This window comes from Magnolia sinica, chromosome 5, assembly GCF_029962835.1.
Source record: "Magnolia sinica isolate HGM2019 chromosome 5, MsV1, whole genome shotgun sequence".
Classification (NCBI taxonomy): domain Eukaryota; kingdom Viridiplantae; phylum Streptophyta; class Magnoliopsida; order Magnoliales; family Magnoliaceae; genus Magnolia; species Magnolia sinica.
In genome coordinates, this window is record NC_080577.1 from 30,871,926 (window position 1) to 30,895,215 (window position 23,290).

Sequence of the window (23,290 nt, forward strand, 5' to 3'; positions counted from 1 at the left end):
ATGATGGGTCCCACTAACAACAATTTAAATCTACTCCGTCCATCATCTCAGCCTGGACAAGAGAACATATAAGGCAAAAAAATGAGGCTGATCCGAAACTCATGTGGGCCACACACAAGCGGACGGTGGAGTTGGTTCCCACAAAAAAATGGGTTGTTTTTTTAAATTTAAATTTTATTTTTTAACAACAATCTAATGGTTAAGATCAGATTAATCTCAGTGCACAATCAATAGTTGATGTTGTCTAGATTTGGATTAGTTAATAATTAAACACGTGATCTTAAGTATATGAGTTGAGAGAGTGCATTATAAATAAACTTATATATATTCTACCAAAATCATGTAATCATTAATGACATTAATTAATAGTTTGCACTAAGCAAAACGATCACGCATATCAACGGTCACAATTTACATGAGCCGATAGATGCATGTGTGCATGGGTACGTGGATGTATGCATGGGTCTCTGTGTGTATACTCCAATGAAGGCAATTGTACATATATGTATGTGTACGCACGTGTACCAAAATTCTGGGTTATTACACTTATACTACAGGTTGGGTTCATTTTGGTAATGCTGATATTAGACCCCCTTAAAAAACCAGGTCCAGATCCCGACCCATTGATAATTTCAGCCAAATCCACTTATTGGACTAGAAACATAAGTGGACCGAAAAGATGTATAGGTGTACCATACCACCCAAGTTTTCAGTTTATATAACTCGCGGGCTCAGTGGTCAATGATCTAAACGGTTGATATGATGGGAATAGCCATGGATGGCCCATGGAGAAAAGTTTCCCTAGATTGATTGATTCTAGCAGTTTAATGTCTTTCATTTTTCTTAGTTAGATGGAAACTGTATAGGGAAACCTGTTCAGGATTCTCATATGGTGGGCCAGAATCAAAGACCGTGGGATCTGTAGGGTGGTCAACCCTCCGTGCCCACCCGAGCTGGACGATAGTCTCTCCAACCCGGCCCAAAAAGTAAATCCTAAGCCTGAGCCCAGTGAGCCAGTAACTGGCAAAAACAAACATGTCCCAGCCCATCAAAGATGATACAAGCCTGAACACTGACGCAGGGATGAACGTGATGAGGATAACTACTCCGAATCCACGGAGCTTCTCTGGACTCCTCACAGAGACTTCTCGAATCCACGAGGAAAGAAAGCAGAAAATAGAAATAAATTCTAATAAATTCAAAATTGATTAATTGATGAATAAAAACGAGTTCACAACCCTTTAAATAGGGCTACCAAGCAATGGGAAAGAAATTAGAAGCAAACTACAACTCAAACTCTTAGAATCCGCGACTTACTATAAATAGTAAACTTACTATTTATAGACGGTCGTGATGTCTACTAGTGCGCAAGGTTTTCGGCCAAAAATAGTAAGTGTCCTATTTGGCTTCACCAAACCGTTCTCCTAATTATTCTAAGCTCTTTTCACGTTGGGCGCAACTCCTAAAGCCCGACGGATGAAGAGTTATAATCGAACTAAAACTTACTATTTATAGTAAAAACGAAATTAAAACAGGGAAACGACCGTCAATCCAGGGGTTTTTCGCAATTCCGGGCTGCGCAACCCGGCGTAGCGGGTTGGTTGGCTAAAGTAGCTCGTTCTACCCCAAAATCATATATTTTACGTCAGCTAACTCATTCCGGATTGCGAGATACGCCTGATTTAAGGTCCGATGGTCCGGATCACTTCTGTCGTCGACCGGGCCTTTTCTGATCCATCTTGGCCATGTAATTTTCTGCGACCCACTCTACATCAGTCTCCTCCACTTCAAAAGAACTCGTCCTCGAGTTCTCGTCATGCTCTGGCTCATGATACTCGGTCAGGTCCGCGACATTGAAAGTCTGTGAGATTGCCATGTCATCTGGAAGATCAACAATATAAGCGTTATCATTAATCTTTCGGATGATTGGGACAGGTCCAATTTTCTTATTTTTCAACTTGTTGTACGTCCCGGTCGGAAATCTCTCTTTGCGCAGATGGACCATAACGCGGTCGCCCACCTCGAACACTTTTTGTCGCCGATGCTTGTCCGCTTGTTCCTTGTACTTCTCATTCGAGGCATGTAGCTTGGTCTGCACTTCTGCATGGATGCCCATGATTTTGTCTGCCATATGTTCTGCTGCAATGCTCGTGCCTGGATGCTTGGGCAGAGGGACCAAGTCAAGTGTTTGGCGAGGCACTCGTCCGTATATAATCTGGAATGGTGATCTCCCTGTTGAGCGGTTCACCATGTTGTTGAATGCAAACTCTGCTTGAGACAAGGCCAAATCCCACTGCTTCGGTTTTTCTCCTGAAATACAGCGAAGGATGTTTCCCAATGTGCGATTCACAACTTCGGTCTGCATCAGTCTGTGGGTGGTAAGCACTGCTGAATTGAAGTCGTGTATCGAATCGATTCCATAAAGTCCGCCAAAAGTGGCTAATGAACTTCGTGTCACGATCGGAAGTAATGGTCTTGGGGACCCCGTGTAGCCGTACGACCTCCCTGAAAAATAAATTCGCCACGTGTGTTGCATCGAGGGTCTTCTTGCATGGGATAAAGTGCGCCATCTTAGAGAAACGATCTACCACCACGAACACCGAATCCATGCCACGTTGTGTTCGTGGGAGACCAAGTACGAAGTCCATTGATAAATCCTCCCAAGGGCCGTTAGGCACTGGTAGCGGGGTGTAGAGGCCCGTATTCTGAGATTGCCCCTTGGAGGTCTGACAAACATGACAACGTTGTACGGCTTTTCCCACATCGCGTACTAACTGCGGCCAGTAATACCGCTCTTCCACAAGAGCTCGCGTCTTGTCTCGCCCCAGGTGTCCACCGAGGCCACCTCCATGTAGCTCCTGAATAATCTGCTCCCTCAGAGAACTTTGGGGGATGCACAATCGATTCCCTTTGAAGAGAAAATCGTCCTGTATATGAAGGTCACTGGAGTGACCTTCTTGACACTTCATCCAAGAATCTTTGAAGTCCTCATCCTCGGCATACAGCTCCTTGAGACAGTCGAAGCCGACTACCTCGTTGCTCATTGTTACTAGTAGTGATGCACGACGGCTAAGTGCATCAGCCACCTTGTTCTGCTGCCCTGACTTGTGCTTCAGAACGAACGTGAATTCCTGTAAAAACGCAACCCATCTAGCATGCACACGATTCACGTTAGTCTGACTATTAATAAACTTTAATGCTTGATGGTCAGTGTACAAAACAAACTCTCTTTGAATCAGATAATGCCGCCAATGTCGCAGCGCCTGAACAACTGCGTACAACTCAAGCTCATAAGTCGACCACTTCTTTCGGGCTTCGCTGAGCTTCTCGCTGTAGAAGGCTACCGGCCTGCCTTCCTGTGATAATACTCCTCCAATTCCGACGTATGAAGCGTCACACTCAACCGCAAACAATTTGTCGAAATTAGGAAGCACCAAGACCGGTGTTGTAGACAAACGATGCTTGATCTCATGAAAACTCTTATCAGCTTTATCGGTCCACTGGAACGGTCCTTTTTTCATGCAATCTGTTATAGGCGCGACTATGGTGCTAAAATCTCGCACAAATCGACGATAGAAAGTCGCCAACCCGTGAAAACTCCTCACCTCATGAATGTTTGTCGGGATCGGCCATTCCCTAATAGCTCGCACCTTTTCATCGTCCACACGAATGCCTATGGACGTTACAACAAATCCTAGAAACAATAGGTTGTCAGTTAAAAAACTACACTTCTTCAAGTTGAGGTACAGCTTGTTAAGTTGTAGGACCTGTAGCACCTGCCTGAGATGTTTCTTGTGCTCCGCCTCATCCTGGCTATATATCAATATGTCATCAAAATATACTACCACAAATCGGCCAGTGAACGGTTTTAGAACTTGATTCATCAAACGCATAAAAGTACTTGGTATGTTCGAAAGACCGAAGGGCATGAGCAACCACTCATATAACCATTCCTTGGTCTTAAACGTCGTTTTCCACTCATCACCGGGTCGAATACGAATCTGATGGTACCCGCTCCTTAGATCTAGTTTAGAGAATACTTTGACACCTTCTAACATATCGAGCATGTCGTCCAACCGTGGTATTGGAAACCGATATTTGATGGTAATTTTGTTGATTGCTCGGCTGTCGACACACATGCGCCAGCTTCCATCTTTTTTTGATGTTAATAATGCTGGTACGACACATGGGCTCATGCTCTCTCTCAAGAGACCCTTACAAATCAATTCCTTCACTTGCCCTTGAAGTATCTCACACTCCTTCGGACTCATCCGATAATGAGGGCGATTGGGCAGGCTAGCCCAAGGGACGAAGTCTATGTGATGTTGGATGTCCCTTATGGGGGACAATCCATCAGGTAAATCTTCAGGCTAGACTTCTTTGAATTCGTTTAGCAACAGTGTTAAACTTGGAGGGATGTTTGAGGGTTCCTCTTTCTCGCCCTTCACCACTACGGCGTATCGCTCGCTGGTTTCCTTAGATTCCTCCATGAAATCCCGAATGGTTAAGAGGGAACTCCCCTCCACTTTAGAGGCTTCAGGGTGGTTCGCTGGTGCCATAGGGACAAGGATTATTTTTCGACTATCCTTGATGAATACGTAGACATTATCTTGTCCCCGATGGGTCGCATCACGATCCGACTGACAGGGTCAACTGAGTAACATATGACAAGCTTCCATATCGACCACGTCACAAAGTATTTGATCCTTATAATTTTTGCCAATTGAAAACGAGATAGTGCATTGTTCAGTTACCTTGGTCTCATTCACCTTTTTTATCCAGCCAATTGAGTACAGGAAAGGATGTTTCGTCATTGGTAGCTGTAACTTGTCAATCATCACTCTTGAGACGATGTTCTTGCTACTACCACTGTCTATGATCACATCACAGACCTTTCCGTTGACGGTGCACCGAGTACGAAATATATTGTGTCGTTGTGGATGTAATTCCTTTCGTGGGGCATACAGTAATCGCCTCACAACTAGAAATTCGCCACGATCCTCACCCGTCACTTCATCACCACCTGCTATTTCTTCAGTGGTTTGTTCATGTTCATCAAAGCTATGGTCTTCTTCTACAGCCTCATCTTCAGTGCCCCTTTCGTTTATAGTCAAATGTGCTGCGGGATGTTGAGGACAAGTATTTGATAAGTGGCTTGACTGGCCACAGTGGTAACAATTATTCGACCTTAGCCGAACATAATGATTTGGAATCCTACTCGGGCCCGCTGTTGTGGGTGCTGCACGTTGAGGCCTGGATGAGCCGCTCCCCGTATCACGGTTTGCGGTTGTAGGAAGTTGAGGTACTGGGTCTTTTCCTCGTGGCAGCACTGGATCCTGCGTGGGACCCGTCATGGGGGGTCGAGTTGAAGGATATGGACGAGCAGGAGCTCTTGCAAGTTGTGTTTCTGCCCTACCCGCCAATTGAACTGTTTCATCTACGGTCCCGACTGGGTACATCTGAATTGGTCTTGAATTGTTGGCCGCAACCCACCTATAAATCGCGCCACCTTCTCGTGACTCGATTCGAGATCGTTTCGTGTAGCCACGTTGAAATTCTTGATATAATCGTGGATTCGATTTCCTTCTGCAATTTTGATATTCTTGGAATAATATCTGCTCATAATCACTGGGGAGAAATCGAGATCGAAGAAGACGTCTCATCCGTGGCCATGATGAGATAGGCGCCTTGTTCTGGCGAGCTCGTGAGAGTTGTAATTGTTCCCACCATGCAGAAGCACCAGATTTTAATTTAAACGCTACCAATTTTACCCTTTTATGATCTAACACGTCCATGTAATCAAAATATCTCTCTACTTCAGCTAGCTAATCAAGAAAATCTTTCATACGTAATAAACTGTTAAAACTAGAAAGTTCAGCCTTACCTCGATAGTCTCTTTCAGCACGATCTAGATGATCACCTTCATGGATTGGTCGTCGGGCAAAACCCTCATTAAGGTCCTCGTTGCTAGAACTTGAATAATCTGGTGTAGCCCTACAGTTTGCCACTGGTAGTGATTTACGAAAATCGGGGTTGTGTCATACAGCAACCATGGATGGGAAAGCAACCAAAGGTGCTAGAGCACCGCCTAGGGCTCGAGGCGGAAATATCACATCCACAAGACGGTCGAGAGTTTCCTGCAGCCCTTGCATGGTCAACTGACTCTCCCGGTGGAAAGCTTCCATTCTTTCCGAAAGATAACGAATCCCTGGATCACCGTCCACAGGATTTTGATTCATACCTTCGTTGTTTGCCATCGGCCCGAGGGGAATCCTCGCTTTGATACCAATTGACGCAGGAATGAACGTGATGAGGATAACTACTCCGAATCCACGGAGCTTCTCTGGACTCCTCACAGAGACTTCTCGAATCCACGAGGAAAGAAAGCAGAAAATAGAAATAAATTCTAATAAATTCAAAATTGATTAATTGATGAATAAAAATGAGTTCACAACCCTTTAAATAGGGCTACCAAGCAATGGGAAAGAAATTAGAAGCAAACTACAACTCAAACTCTTAGAATCCGCGACTTACTATAAATAGTAAACTTACTATTTATAGACGGTCGTGATGTCTACTAGTGCGCAAGGTTTTCGGCCAAAAATAGTAAGTGTCCTATTTGGCTTCACCAAACCGTTCTCCTAATTATTCTAAGCTCTTTTCACGTTGGGCGCAACTCCTAAAGCCCGACGGATGAAGAGTTATAATCGAACTAAAACTTACTATTTATAGTAAAAACGAAATTAAAACAGGGAAACGACCGTCAATCCAGGGGTTTTTCGCAATTCCGGGCTGCGCAACCCGGCGTAGCGGGGTTGGTTGGCTTCAGTAGCTCGTTCTATCTAAGAATGCTCTTTACTGCTATCAAGTGGTCTTCAATTGGTTGATACATCAATTGATCTTGGTTGACGTACACCTCATAATAATCATCCAGTCATCAAAGATATTAGTATTCCCGACCGTTCATGACGCCGGGATGAACGTGATGAGGATAACTACTCCGAATCCACGGAGCTTCTCTGGACTCCTCACGAGGAAAGAAAGCACGAGGAAAGAAAGCAGAAAATAGAAATAAATTCTAATAAATTCAAAATTGATTAATTGATGAATAAAAATGAGTTCACAACCCTTTAAATAGGGCTACCAAGCAATGGGAAAGAAATTAGAAGCAAACTACAACTCAAACTCTTAGAATCCGCGACTTACTATAAATAGTAAACTTACTATTTATAGACGGTCGTGATGTCTACTAGTGCGCAAGGTTTTCGGCCAAAAATAGTAAGTGTCCTATTTGGCTTCACCAAACCGTTCTCCTAATTATTCTAAGCTCTTTTCACGTTGGGCGCAACTCCTAAAGCCCGACGGATGAAGACTTGTAATCGAACTAAAACTTACTATTTATAGTAAAAACGAAATTAAAACAGGGAAACGACCGTCAATCCAGGGGTTTTTCGCAATTCCGGGCTGCGCAACCCGGCGTAGCGGGGTTGGTTGGCTTCAGTAGCTCGTTCTACCCCAAAATCATATATTTTACGTCAGATAACTCATTCCGGATTGCAAGATACGCCCGATTTAAGGTTCGATGGTCTGGATTACTTCTGTCGTCGACCGGGCCTTTTCTGATCCATCTTGGCCATGTAATTTTCTGCGACCCACTCTACATCAAACACTGCCACCTATTTTTCTGCAACATCCGAGCTTCCCATTAGGTGGAGCCCATCATTCATGATATATGACAAAAATGCCCCTAAAACCCTAAAAGGGCTTGGCAGGGCTGACAGGCCTAAACGGGCTAAAATTTTAAGCAGTCTCTGACAGAACCCACCATGGCCCATTGACATCCCTAAATTGATGGTCAGAATGTCCAATCACTTGAATGTTTTGGCCCATCACCCATTCATGTTGTGGCCCACCGGACATATTTGCTACTTTATACTGGGCCACGTGACAACACAATATCTCAATTTTGAAACAGAGAAATATTCCACTTGTATAAGGAGAGACATTTTATATATGTAAGTGTTAACAGATCATCCCATACATGTTTTATTATATATCCTACTATATATTTTATTTATATTTATATATATAAGCTAGTTAGCCAACTTCCAAGCTCATAAGGCTTTTTTTATTCCTAATCTACCCTCACTAACAAAAACCTGCTTCTGGTTTTTATCTACTAAAATAACGCAGCCGCCCTTTCTTGGGACTGAAACCTTGGAGCGAAGACGGCAATCTCCTCCCTGTTGTACTTCAGTCTCCTTGCTTCCTCCCTGGAGATTCTATATGAATTCATGAGGACATCTTCGGGCATGGCACGAATCACTGACGTCTTCCCGACGAGCGGGCTGTTCATTGCATTGTCGTTGGTCTTGAAGGCAACGTACTCGAACCCCTCGTTCCCAGCCTTCTTCACTACCGCGAAGCTCTGTGGGACAACCACAAGCTGACCCTCCCGAAGCTCACCGTCAAAGACAGGCCGCCCTTGCTCACCAACAATCTGGACCCGTCCATTGCCGCGGGTTGCATACACCACGCTGTGGGCGTTCACGTTCCAGTGAGGTGCTAGGAGTGCATTCTGCATGCAATGAGGGTATTTTCGTCATTAAAAAATTGGTAATTACCATATGTTCCAGCTGGGTGTGGCCTACCTTGATGTATGGGTGTCATCTAACCCGTCCATTAGATGCACCAAACCTCATGATGGGGCCAGGGCACAAAATCCAACCTCATCTGTAACTCATGTCGTCCACACCAAAGGGAATGGTGAGGAACGCCAGGGGAGGGTGACACCCACCTAGGAAATTTTAAGATGTAATGTGGGGTCCACCGAGTTGTCTATATATACCATTCAACTCATTCATCATGTGCGCCCCACTTGGATGAAGGGATATACCGAAAATTATGTAGGCCACCAGTCTGAGGCATGATTGTATATTTCTTTATGTGGTATGTTCATCTTAGTATTTTACGGTGGTAATTAGAAATTCCCATTTATGGATTTTATGGACCATACATGGGCCTCTTTCTAGCCTCCTAGCGCCTGGATGTTGGGCTGAATAAAAGAATAGGCCATCATAGACGGTCCAAAAGTGGTTAAGAGAATCTTACCCTATAGAGGATCCCTCTTTCAGCACTCAGTTGGAGGACATTGAGGATGGGGAATTTCTGGCTGTTGAGGCTAGTGATGCGGCCAGCTTGAGGATTGTACACGTCAGCACGGGTGGGGTCCGCAATGTTATATGTGAGTTTTGCTGAGCATTGGGTCTCTTCCAATCCATTAAGGCGAAACTGTTCTTGCTCCTCATCCTCCTCTCTCCTTGGGGGCCTTACCACCTGAAGACCATTTTCGACTCGGACAATACTGCCCCTGTTGTCGTCTTGACTCTGCAGCTTCCTCGCCGTCTCCCTGCTCACACCAAAAGCCTCTGCGAGGGTCTCTACATTGAAGCCATTGAAAATGTTGTCGCTTGGGCCTTGTTCGCGGGCCTGCTGCTGTTGGTAGGACCGACTGGATTGTTGTTGTTGGCCCCCAGCAAGGCGGAATCTCTACATTAACCAGGGTCAATATTAGAAACGTGTGTAAAAAATTAAATAAATAAATAAATAAAACCGTCATGAACATCATCTACAGACGATCGTGGCTGTTCATTAGGTCCGCAATGATTGAGCTTACCCTGTGGTTTTGATCGAGCTGGTTAGCATAGTTACTAGTATCTAGGACACTGACCAAGACGACCGGGGTCTCCCCATCGTTGTAGGTCCAGTGGGCCACACCAGCTGGGATAGCAATGACGTCGCCCTGTCGGAAGTGCTGGATCTTCTGATGCTGATCTCTCTGTCTCTGGCGCTGGCCCTGCCCTCCTTCACGTTGCTCTGATTGTTGGAAGGATTGGAAGGACTCAGGGCAGCCAGGGATGATTGCTCCAGTGATGCCCCTACCTGCATGGCCCACCACATCATACGTACTCTTGAATTTTCTAAAATATGAGATTTATCACTTATGATCTCGTGCATGTGGCAAAGGCGTATGAGACTTGCACTGAACATCAGTATGCCTTACGCTGGATGGGCCACATTTTGAATTTCAAACTGATTTAAGTATCATGACCCTTGGATTGGATACTTTTTCAAGGGAAAATACTGGAGAATCGAGGAACTTTGGTGGGCTTCTTTCTATAACTGTCCATTTTCTTTTCTTTGCAACTCCTCCGATAGAATGGTTAGGATTGCCAGAAAAGTGAGATATTCCATTGATGGACCATCAAATTTATATATAATCCACAAGATGAACGGGTCGGATCACGTACGTGTGACGTTGGCTTGAACATTTATGGAGATCACTATCAATGAGAGGCCGGATACACTGCAAAGCTTTGCAAGTCAAGCTTAACCTACAACGGGTGTGGGGCCCACCTCATTTTATCTATTTCATCCAACTCATTCAGAAGATGCACCCAAATAAGATGGACATCCCAAAATAAGGCCACACCAAAACTCAGGTGGACCACACCACGTAATCTTAGAGGCTTTATGAATGATTTTACATGGTGTGGCCCACCCAAAATTTGGACCGGCATGATTTCCAGGCCCGTAGGAGTACATCAGGGCACGCACCGGATGAACGGATTGTGTGTAATGTAAAATCATAGAGGGCCCCACACATGGCGTGGCAGTTGCCCTTGACTTGGCCCCACTTTGGCTCAAGACTAAACGAGTCGTTCTGATTCGCCGAGTCTTCAATCCATGAGTGGATCCGGCCAAGGTCAGGGTCAGGGTCGAACCTTGGACGACGTAGATAAGCCGTGGCGCATTATCAAAGGAAGGCAAGAGAAGGCCCCTAGGTGCAATCGTGTGGCGAGTGGCGGCCACACCGGCACACTCCAACTGCTCATTGTTCTGGTCCCACTGCTCCGTTACCCCAGCTTCAGACTCGTACCGCCTGTTGGGCTCGAGCGCGCTCAGGCTCTCGACCCGGCATTCGCTCTGCCTGCGGAATCGCTGTTGTTGCTGTTGCTGCTGCTGCTGCTGCGGCTGCAGTGGGCCACGGTCGAATTGGGCTACAGACCCATCACACAAGACCAGGAAGAAAAGTGCAAGAGAGATCAAAGCAGCCATTGGGTGCATCAAATATAGGGTTTGACTACGAGTGGTTGTGGTCTGGGTTTGAGGGTTGGGAGCGTTTGGCTATTTATAAGATGAAAAGCTGAGCCTCGGTTCGCCACGTAAGGGTGTTTGGTGGGAGATTCTCTAGCCATTTTGCGCATCGCATGGCCCTTTGCACTAACGTGCACACGGCTGTTATACTGTGATGATGTCTTCCAGGATAACTCCAAACCAAGCTGCCGACGGCATCAGCAAAACCATTTCCTGAATGAGAAAGCATATGGTAGAACTGGGAGTACTGGAATATGGTAGAGCGGCCTCTCAATTATGCATTTGGCAGGTTGAGGAATGTGAATCCGTACGGTCCATTTTGTAGGACGTGTTTTGGATTGCCTGTAATTGGAAAACAATTCAATTTGGCCAGTGCTACCCTTCTGATCAGTGTGGCCTTCCAACCAACGGTAAAGAAAGAAGATATAGATTTGTTGCTATTTGGAGAGGATCCTGTTCAATGTGGCAGGGGCCATTGATCCCTGTACGAATTCACACATCCCACTGCCACGTGTAAACATGTAGGACAGCAATCCCAGGTGGATGTGCCATTTTTTTTTTTACCCGTGAGATTTTCATATACGAGACGGGCTATACACCAGGACTGTCTTCGGGCCTCCTCTCAGAAAAAAGGACCAACAGGCGGCTTATCATATGGAAAGACACCAAAAAAAAAAAAAAAAAGCACGGAAAACACAACAGGATCCCTTACTCGAAGCCTGCAATGTAACGCCTAGGCGGCCCCTACAGGCCCACATAATGCTGCCTAAGAGACCCCAGCCCGACTCCGTCTACCAGGGCTAGGCCCCTAATATAAGGGGAAAGATCTGCTGCATGCGAAAACTTGGAATGCGATTGCCGGTCGCCCCCAATTGATCTTAGCCAGACTCTCCTCTGATCAACACCCTCTGCTGGTTGAATCCATGTCTTGCATTGCTTCCAGGGGCTATGGTGTTGTTCATCCAATTTCTATTTGTTGATGGTCTCGGTCTAGAGCTGTACACAAGTTGAGCTAGCAGCTCCTTCAATTCAACTCGGTTTAGCTCAGATCGCCTCCGTTTGAAAGGGGGATTTGGGAAGAGCTGAGTCCTGTTTAACTAAGCTCATTAAAAAAGAAGCCGAGGTCACGCAACAGGTAGCTTGGTTTGACTCAGTTCACACCTTGACTTGGCTCGCTCTACACTACAAGAAAAGGAGGCTTTAGTCTCGGTTAAACCGTGGCTAAAAAGGTTAAAAACTTAGGTTAAAGCCATTAGCCTCAGTTTAGCCTCAGTTATCCAAACCAAGGTTGAAAATCCCAGGAATAAAGGCTTTAGCCTCAGTTTCAGCAACCGAGGCTAAAATAACTTTTATAACCTCAGTTCTTCAAGTGAAGCTAAAAAAACCTTTTTAACTTCAGTTTTCTTGAAATGAGGCTAAACCAAAATTTTAGCCTCCATTGTTTCCAACTGAGACTAAATCCAAATTTTAGTCTCAATTGCCTCCAATTAAAGCTAAATTTATTTTTAACCTCGGTTCTCAACAACCGAGGCTCAAGCCTTTAATCATGGGAATTATAGTCTCGGTTTAGGTAATTGAGGCAACACTGAGACTAAAGATGAGTTTAGCTTTTGTTGGTATCAACTGAAGCTAAATTCACTTTTAACCTCATTTCTCTATCAACAAATGATTGAACCTATGCATATTTCACCCATTTAACATTCATCAAGATAATAATCAGCACAATATCAACAAAACAATTAATTTACCAAAACCCATAAAGAGTCTTCAATTCTCAATCAAATAGACTTGGAATCACAATCCATAAAACATGAAAAAACAGAAAGAAAAGAAAAGGAAAGAAGAGAATATAGATTGGTTTTCTCCCTCAGTCCAAAAGACTTGAAATCTCAATACAAACAGAGAAACCATGGAAATAAGATGGAAATCTCTATCTTTGAGTTTGGCAAATAACTCAAAAAAGTCATGTATTAAGTTTAAACTGCAAAATAAAATCACACCGTAATCCATTCTTCCAATGATGGATTCCCAGCAATAAGCCCGCCTGCATATTCTGCCATTTCAGATGCCTCCATTGTATAAACATGTCTCTGAGCAGTTTATAGGTCTTAGAGAAGGTGACATGCAGCTATTTGGATTGAGTTCTCCGATTAGGCGCATTGGTTTTTAGCTTGAGCGACCACTCATCAAATCCATGCCATGGGTTGTTCTTAAGATTGTTATCTGCAATGTACTACAAATAGAAAGATTTAAGATTTTGAATTAACAGACTACATGCTATGATATATTACAGTAAAGCAGTATCTACAGAGACCTACATCACAGAAATTAGAGGTATGGGAGGATGGTCAATTTAGGCATTAGGATAGATCTAATGGAGAAATCTCCCAAATGATCTACACCATATATATATATATATATATATATATATATATATATAGAGAGAGAGAGAGAGAGAGAGAGAGAGAGAGAGAGAGGCATGCTCACCTACGCACGTGCGCACCTTTGCACACGTGTCATGGGTGTTGAATCCGAACGGTCCATAAGATGCGGAATCCCATGAAACCTTAGGGGGTGAATTTTCACCCTGCTCTAAGATTCTGGTGGGCCATAGCAAAGAGAAATTCAAATCAAGGGAAGAAACTGTTTGCATTTTTCACGGCCCACCAAAGTTTCGGATCAAAGTAAAATTTGTACTAGGAGGTTTCATGAGGTTCTACTTCATGTGGACCGTTCAGATTTGTGAGACTCATCAGATATGATGAGTTCTCAAAAAAGTTTATATGTAGTATGTAGGAACTGGTTCGCAGGTGAAGGTTTCCGTGTGTGTGTATATATATATGGTGAAAATTTTGATAGATCATTTGGTGCAATCATTTTATATATATATATATATATATATATATATATATATATATATATAATAAAAGGAGAAGCAATAAGCATATTCAATGGTATCTAATGATTGCATAGGCCTTACTTTTTGGGCATTACATCATCATAGTAGAGTTCGTTAGATTGGGATTTGGATGGCATATATACAATATGGTGGACCCACATACTAAGTTGAATAAAGTTTATACCTTGGTGAATAAGCTCTAGGCATGTTAATAATTTTTTACTAACTTTAATAACCTTAACACGCATGTGAACAGAGAGAGAGAGAGAGTAGTAGAGAGAGCTCTGTCGACAACGTTATTTTGCACGAGGATCTGACCTGTTTATCACCATCTCAGTTGAAATGTTTACAATTCAAAATTTCTTTGTGGCTAGTATTTATGCCCTCCTGGTTGATAGCTACACCCCTTTCTCAGCTTTTAGTAATACAATAGTACACATTGGTGCTGCTTTGCTACCAAAAAGAAGGATGCACTGCAAAAAATAAAGAAAAAGAAAGGGTGTAGCTGAAAACTGCAATTTCATCCTCTTGAATGAGCTCGACAGTGAAAGAAGACAGACAAATCTGAAAATTTAACTAAAATATTCCATAATTCACCAGATTCAGCAATCATATATGGCAACGGAAGCTAAGAAAACAACAAATTGAAATAGGTAGATCTAGAGAGAAACAGTTACTAGCATCCGATCCAAATCCCAAATGTGAATGTGAATACCTTAAAAGAAGAGGAGAAATGAAGATCGGAAATGATCTGAAAATTTTGAATTTTGTAAGCCACAGGTCTCCCTTCAAATTGAAAAATAGTAAAAATCATGAATTTTGAACTATCTTAGAATTGAAAATTAGTAAAAATCATGAATTCATGACTCCATGCCCATCCCTACACGGAGAGAGAGAGAGAGAGAGAGAGAGAGAGAGAGAGAGAGAGAGAGAGATCATCCAAATCTGAAGCTTGCCAAATCCATGGCCATCCCTCCAAAGTGGATGGGTCTCTCAAGTGGCCCTCAAGATTTGATCCTTTGAACCTGATTGGAATGTGAAATTGACCGGTGATGTAATAACGAGAGCACGATAGGTTCATGACTGGAACTAGATTCCAAACCACTGGCAGTTATTAAATATGGGCTAATTTTTAGAGAATCCATGCCTTTATATGACATGTAAGAGAGAGAGGTCTCTCATATTGCATTCACTTGTCACTCACATTTCTCATTTCTTCCGGCAGAAAGAGATGCTTCGAGTTTTTTTTTTGTTTGGAGGCAAAAAGAGATATTTCGAGACTTTTGGGATGAAAATTTTTAACTTAAATTTTGAATTGGGTTTAAAGATTTTCAGATGAAAAATTTTTAATATAAAATTTGAATTTCTTTTAAAACATTGAGCCAAGCCGGGCTCCTGAGATTTTGGACTGATAAGTCCAAGCCGGCCCTGATTAAGAAATAGGATTGAGTCTTAAGCTCGAGCCTGGCCCATGGTGGCCTCGCTCGGAAGCCCATCAGGCCAGCCTAGCCCATTGACAGCCCTAGTGGACAGGTAGATTTCATAGCAATATCACCATGTTCTCCAAGCATCTATACGGTGGCAGTTCGTGGTCCACTATTTCCTACCGTGTGCCCTGCATGAGTTTTGGATCCTCATTTATTTACACTCAAACCTTAAAATGATCTGGCAAACATAATGGACATGGTGGATTTTCTTACAAACATAACAGTGGGCCCTTGATAGTTTCAACCGTAAGCATTCAATACCCACTATTTCCCGGCGTGTTTCCCACTTGAGTTTCGCATCTACCTAATTTTGAGGCTTATCCCCTAAAATAAGTTCATGAAACTAGTGGAGGAGGTGGATTTGTCACAAACGGCGCAGTGTACCCCACCTATGCAATCTATGTCCATCTTTGATGGGTTCCACCTGCCAAGCGAGAGGTCATTAAGCCATCTCTCCCACCATCAGTATCCTCTCTGCTCTCTCCTTCTATACTCCTCCCCGACTTTCTCTTCTTCACCTTATCATCTCTCCCTTCTCACGCTCTCGCAAGTAGATCGTGGTGCGGTAGAGAGATCTAAGTTCATCAGCTTGCTCTCCCTCTCTACACCATAAAAATCAGGTTGTCCACCCATTTAGTGGGCCACACCAATACACTTGGTCATTCCATCAGTCTCTATGGGTGTTTGCTTTTTGGCCCATCTGATGGTTGGACCAACCTAATTTTCACACCAGGTGATCACCATGCTTTGTCCCCCTTCTACACCAGTTCGATGGAGCTATTTGTCGTGAGAAGCGGGGCCCATCCCCTAAGCATTCCAAAATGTTGGTATGAAGGGGCACACTAGATGACCTATGTACTTTGGATGCCCTGTGTTAAAAGATCCTTGCCATTGAAGGGTTTGAAATTAATCCACCTGTGACAATTTCTTTTAGATTGAGCATTCGATCGGGTTGGTTTGGCTTGTAGAATGATGGCCCACTTGTATAAACAAGATTCCTATTTTGAAAGTCCCTGTGGAAGAAGGTGTTATACAAGTGTTGTGGGTCGGACCCACTAGGTGTATAGTGCATTCATGTTAGTTTGGGTCACTAACCCACTTGCATAAGCATGATGCCCTATTTTAGAATTCCCTACTCATGCCCTGGTGGTAGACTCACAAGAGTTTCAACACAAGGTCGGGGGTTCGAGTATCTACTGTGGTTAAATTCCACTGTGTGGTGTGAGTGCATGAGAAGAGGTGGGCATCAAGTCGAGTCGAGTCAGACTGGATTGGCTCCAACTTGACTCGGTTCAAAATTTTTAATGCATGACTTGAACTCGATTCCATCCGAGGCCGAGTCCGAGTCCTCTAACTCAATCTGATCCATTACATTGCTGGCTTAACTCGAACTGATTCTGACTCAGTTAGAAAACCGAGTCAGACCAAGTTAGTTAGAGTTCGGATCTAATCTTTTATTTTATTTTTTATTTTATTTTTGGAAATTTTAAAAAAATAAAATATATATATATATATATATGATATTCATCATAAAAAAAAAAATCATAAGGCCCACCATAACGTTTATTTTCCATCAAATCTGTTAATAAGGTCACAACTACATGGATAAAGAGGAAAAACAAAATTCATATTTATCCGAAACTTTTGTAACCCTAAAAGAGTTTTAATGATATACGTTCAACCCTCTACTACTTTTTGCAGTGTGGTCCACTTGATCTTAAATATGTCTTATTTTTTAGCTCAAGCCTTAAGAGGAGCCTTGCAAATGGATGGACGGTTTGGATATAACACATACCTTATGATGGGACCCACAGAACTTGTTGACGCCGGTACACTAAGCACCAGCTCTCCTAATGTATGGTACATCTGACCTGCCCATCCCTTTACGTCAATACACCAGTGTGGTGTCAGGGATGCCGATTGCGTGCGAAAGCCCGCAGGAAGTTCCTACGCAAGTGCTAGGTGTGGCCTACCGAGATGTTTTTGAGAAATCCACACCGTCCATACGTTTTTGAGACCTCATTTTAAGATGTGTGACCAAAAATTAAGTATATCAAAAAGTAAAATGGGCCAATCGATAGAAAACCGTGGAAATTTAGTGAGCACCGTTGAAGCATTCTTATGGCCTTAAAAGTTTTGTATCATGAAATATTTTTGGTTTTTTCACTTAATCCCATTGGGAATGACCTTATAAACGGTTTGGATAGCATATAAACATCAAGTTGGAGCCCAGGAAGGTTTCAACGGTAGATATCTCTTTCCTCAGTTTTCCCTCTAGTGTGACCTACTTAAATTTTTTATTCAACTTATTTTTTTTATGGAATGATAAAATGATCTCCCAAAATGGATGGACAGAATGGATTTCTAATGTACATTTCAGTGGGCCCCATCCAGCATCATTGCGCAGGAACTTCATGCGAAAGGCTTATGCAGGAAATCCCCGTTCGGGTGTCAGAGTCCGGTGCTCCATGCGCCAGCTGAGAGGAGACTTATTGGCTACTCCCCCTAGTACGAGCCAATTGCTGGTGGTCGGTGCTCTGTGGACCCCACCATGATGTATTTATTTCATCTATGATGTTCATCTATTTTTCTAGATCATTTTATGGCATTAAACAAAAAATGAGGTATATCCCAATCTCAACTGGACAACATTACAGGAAACAGTGTTGAATGAACATTATGCGGATCTGATCGGATCCAATCGGATTGGTTCGGATTGGCCACTGATCCGAACTTGACTCGATGTATGGTCGGATTTAACTGGGCCTACTCGATCCAATCCGATCCTAACCTTCGGTTCGGATTGAATCAGGTCCGATTCTGCCAAGCTCTATGCACGGGTGTGTGTGGGTATGAGTGAGTGTGTAAAAGCTAAAAGTAAATAAAATAAAACCTATTTCAGAATTCCCTGTGGATTGAGGTGGTTATACAGATGTTATGGGTGGAACCACACCACCGAAAATAACAGAGATGATGACGCCCACCCTTGAATTCTTCCAAGGGCCAACCAAGATGTTTGTTTGCCATTTAACCTGTTCATAAGGCCACACAAACCTAGATAAACGGAAGACATAAATATCAGTTTCATAGAAACATTTTTGCCCCCCAAAAAGCTTCCGACGATAGGCATTCAATCCCCACTATTTCACATGGGGTGGTCCACTAATAATGCTTTTTTTTTCAAAATCTACTCCATCCATCGGATTCACAAGGTAGCAAATTAAGGAGCAAGAGCCAAATAAATTTAGGAAAATCTTAGACCCGAGTGGGCCACCATGGGCGCAACAGTGGGCAATGGTATTTAATTTCAATGTTTTGTATTCAATCCTACTATTTCCTACGGTATAATCCACCTAAGCTTTGGATCTAGCTAAGTTTTTGTCCTCACATCCTTTCATGAGCTCGCAAAAACTCGCCGTATGAAAGTTTTTTATTATCTTACAAGTATAATCAATGTCATCACTCATTAATATACTTTACAAGAAGGGTCCCACTGGTCCTGTGGGATAAAAGGGTGAAAATACTAGTTTGTTAGGATCTTTTTCCCGTATAATTTCATCTGTTACCAATGGTCCGTGGGTCAAAGTCAGTACAAGTGTTGAAAGTTCCAGTTATATAAAAATATCACAAATTTCTTTGTATGTGTTTTTATCTCTCCAATTATCAGCATGGTATTAACACCCGAGAACACTCTAAAATAACAGGGCCCATATAAACAATTGAATCCAAAAATAATACTCCTTTTGAATTAATTCATCCAAATGTTTGGGAGACTACTTTAATATATTGCTATTTTATTTCTGTTATAGATGATTGTTATCATTTCAATTTGGTGTTTTCTAGGAAGAGTATGTGTGATGTTCTTGCAAGTATTGTTCTTGCAAGTATTCCCATATTTATTTAAGTAGAAAATCATTTCAATGCTAGGATAAATAAAAGCCTTGATCAGATAATGCTTGGGAGTGCATGGGTCTTGACTTAAGCAGTTATCCGAGGAAAATTCATTGCTTGTTGAAGGTAACTCGGTCTTTCATTCCAAAGGGATAACTTTCCAAATATTATACCTATATAAGCCAAAACAAAATGAGGTTAACAAAAGGAAAATTCATTGCTTGATGAAAGTAACTCGTCTTTCATTCCTCACATGTTTTATTATATATCATATTATATATTATATTTGTATTTATATTTATATATAAAAGCTAGCTAGCCAACCCATAAGGCTTTTTTATTCCTAATCTAACCTCACAGACAAAAACGTGCCTCTGTTTGTAGACCTCACGATCCACTAAAATTAAGCAGCTGCCCTTTGTTGGGATGGAAACCTTGGAGAAAAGACGGCAATCTCCTCCCTGTTGTACTTCAGTCTCCTTGCTTCCTCCCTGGAGATTCTGTATGAATTCATGAGGACATCTTCGGGCATGGCACGAATCACTGACGTCTTACCGACGAGCGGGCTGTTCATTGCATTGTCGTTTGTCTTGAACGCGACGTACTCGAACCCCTCGTTCCCAGCCTTCTTCACTACCGCGAAGCTCTGTGGGACAACCACAAGCTGACCCTCCCGAAGCTCACCGTCAAAGACAGGCCGCCCTTGCTCACCAACAATCTGGACCCGTCCATTGCCACGGGTTGCATACACCACGCTGTGGGCGTTCACGTTCCAATGAGGTGCCAGGAGTGCATTCTGCATGCAATGAGGGTATTTTCGTCATTAAAAAAATTAGTAATTACCATATGCTCCAGCCCGATGTGGCCTACCTTGATGTATGAGTGCCATCTAACCCGTCCATCAGATGCACCAAACCTCATGATGGGAACAGGAACAAAATCCAAATCATCCATAACTCATGTGGTCCACACCAAAGGGAATGGTGAGGAACGCCAGGGGAGGGTGACACGCACTTTTGAAATCATCTTAGATGTAAGCGGATTGCGTACTGATTAACTCAGTACGCTACGGGAACTGAGTAAACTCTGTGGGGTCCACAGTGATTTATGTACTATATCTACTCTGTCCATCCATTTTATAAGATAATTTGAAGCTTTATCCCTGAAATTAAGCATATAAAAATCTTAAGTGGGCCACACAACAGAAAACTTTGTGAATTGAACGTCTACCGTTGAAAACTTCTTGGAGGCCACATAAATTCACAGTGGGCCATCAGAGTTTACTCAGTACGATACAAGCCCACTGAGTTACTTTATCGTACTGAGTTACTCAGTACGCAATTCGATTTCGTGTGTATATGCCACTCAACTCATTCATCATGCGCGCCTCACTTGGATGAAGGGATATACCGAAACTCAGGTAGGCCACCGGTCTTAGGCATGATTGTCTATTTCTTTGTGTGGTATGTCCATCTCGTTATTTTACCGTGGTAATTAGCAATTCTCACTTATGGATTTTATGGGCCATACAGGGGCCTCTTTCTAGGCTCCGAGCGCCTGGATGTGAGGCCGAATAAATGAATGGGCCATCATGGACGGCTCAAAAGTGCCTAGAGAATCTTACCCTATAGAGGACCCCTCTTTCAGCACTCAGTTGGAGGACGTTGAGAATGGGGAACTTCTGGCTGTTGAGGCTAGTGATGCGGCCAGCTTGAGGATTGTACACATCAGCACGGGTGGGTTCCGCAATGTTATGCCTGAGTCTTGCGGAGCATTGGATCTCTTCCAATCCATTAAGGCGAAACTGTTCCTGCTCCTCATCCTCCTCTCTTCTTGGGGGCCTTACCACCTGAAGACCATTTTCGACTTGGACGATACTACCTCTGTTGTCGTCCTGGCTCTGCAGCTTCCTCGCCGTCTCCCTGCTAACACCAAAAGCCTCTGCGAGGGTCTCTACATTGAAGCCATTGAAAATGTTGTCGCTCGGGCCCTGTTCGCGGGTCTGCTCTCGTTGGTAGGACTGCGTGGATGGCTGTTGTTCGCTCCCAGCAAGGCGGAATCTCTACAATGAACCAGGATCAAAATTGGAAACGTGTGTTAATCGCAAATATTAATAATAATACTGTCATGAACATCATCTACAGACGCTTGTGGCCGTTCATTAGGTCCGCAATGATTGAGCTTACCCTGTGGTTTTGATCAAGCTGGTTAGCATAGTTACTGGTGTCCAGGACACTGACCAAGACGACCGGGGTCTCCCCATCGTTGTAGGTCCAGTGGGCCACACCAGCCGGGATTGCAATGATGTCGCCCTGTCGGAAATGCTGGATCTTCTGATGCTGATCTCTTTGTCTCTGGCGCTGGCCCTGTCCTCCTTCACGTTGCTCCGATTGTTGGAAGGATTGGAAGGACTCAGGGCAGCCAGGGATGATTGCTCCAGTGATGCCCCTACCTGCATGGCCCACCACATCACACGCACTCTTGAATTTTCTAAGATAAAAGATTTACCACTTATGATCTTGTGCTTGTGGCAAACGCGTACTGGATCTGCAGTGAACATCAGTAGGCCCTACACTGGATGGACAACATTTTGAATTTCAAACCGATTTAAGAATCCTGACCCTTGGATTGGATATTTTTATAAGAGGAAAAAAATAGACAGTCAAAACACTTTGGCGGACTTCTCCATTTTCTTTCCTTTGGACTCCAATGTAATGGTTAGGATTACCAGAAAGGTGTGATTTTCCTTCGATGGCCCATCAAAGTTATTTATAACCCACACGATAAACGGACCGGATCTCGTACATGTGACGTTCGCTTGAACATTTAGGGCGATGACTGTCAATGAGAGGCTGGGTACTCTGCAAAGCTTTGCAAGTCAAGTTTAAACTACAACGGATGCGGGGCCCACCTCATTTTAAGTCATTCGATCCATTAAGAAGATGAACTCAAAAACGATGGACCCCCCAAAATTTAAGGCCATACCAAAACTCAGGTGGACCACATCACGTAGTCTTAGAGGCTTTAGGCATGATTTTACATGGTGTGGCCCACCCGAATTTTGGACCGGCGTGATTTCTTGGCCCCCAGGAGACCGGATGAACAAATTGTGTGTAATGTAAAATCATAGAGGGCCCCACACATGGCTTGGCAGGTGCCCCGACTTGACCCCACTCGGCTCAAGACTCGTCGAGTCATCGAGTCTTCCATCCATGAGTGGTGGATCCAGCCACGGTCTTGGTCAGAGTCGAACCTTGGACGACATAGATAAGCCGTGGCGCATTATCAAAGGAAGGCAAGAGAAGGCCCCTGGGTGCAATCGTGTGGCGAGTCGCGGCCACACCGGCACACTCCAACTGCTCGTTGTTCTGGTCCCAGTGCTCCGTTACCCCAGCTTCAGACTCGTACCGCCTGTTGGGCTCGAGCGCGCTCAGGCTCTGGACCCGGCATTCGCTCTGACTGCGGAATCGCTGTTGCTGCTGTTGTTGCTGCTGCTGCGGCTGCAGTGGGCCAGGGCCGAATTGGGCTACAGACCCATGAAACAAGACCAGGAAGCAAAGTGCAAGAGAGATCAAAGCAGCCATTGGGTGCATCAAAGATAAGGTTTGGCTACGAATGGTTGTGGTCTGGGCTTGAGGGTTGAGAGCGTTTGGCTATTTATAGGATGAAAAGCTGGGCTTCGGTTCGCCACATTAGGGCGTTTGGTGGGAGATTCTCTAGCCATTTTGCGCATTGCATGTCCCCCTTTGCGCTAACGTGCACACGGCTGTTATATTGTGATGATTTCCTCTAAGAAAACTCCAAACCAAGCTGCCGACGGCATTAGCAAAACCATTTCCTGAATGAGAAATGATAT

At 43.7% G+C, this 23,290-nt stretch overlaps 2 protein-coding genes across 2 annotated transcripts; both read right to left on the reverse strand.

Annotated features, from left to right (window-relative positions):
* Window positions 1-7,988: 7,988 nt before the first annotated feature.
* On the reverse strand, window positions 7,989-11,168 carry LOC131245892 (cocosin 1-like). The gene is made up of 4 exons (XM_058245642.1): window positions 10,785-11,168; window positions 9,677-9,942; window positions 9,112-9,549; window positions 7,989-8,578 (listed from the first exon to the last, which is right to left on the reverse strand). Exons 1-4 carry the CDS (start codon window positions 11,125-11,127, stop codon window positions 8,180-8,182), a joined length of 1,446 nt encoding a protein of 481 aa, XP_058101625.1. The 5' UTR covers window positions 11,128-11,168; the 3' UTR covers window positions 7,989-8,179.
* An 8,536-nt stretch (window positions 11,169-19,704) lies between these two features.
* Window positions 19,705-23,033, reverse strand: LOC131245893 (cocosin 1-like). The gene is made up of 4 exons (XM_058245643.1): window positions 22,688-23,033; window positions 21,621-21,886; window positions 21,059-21,496; window positions 19,705-20,230 (listed from the first exon to the last, which is right to left on the reverse strand). The coding sequence occupies exons 1-4, from the start codon at window positions 23,025-23,027 to the stop codon at window positions 19,838-19,840; spliced, it is 1,437 nt and encodes a 478-aa protein (XP_058101626.1). The 5' UTR covers window positions 23,028-23,033; the 3' UTR covers window positions 19,705-19,837.
* Window positions 23,034-23,290: the final 257 nt, after the last annotated feature.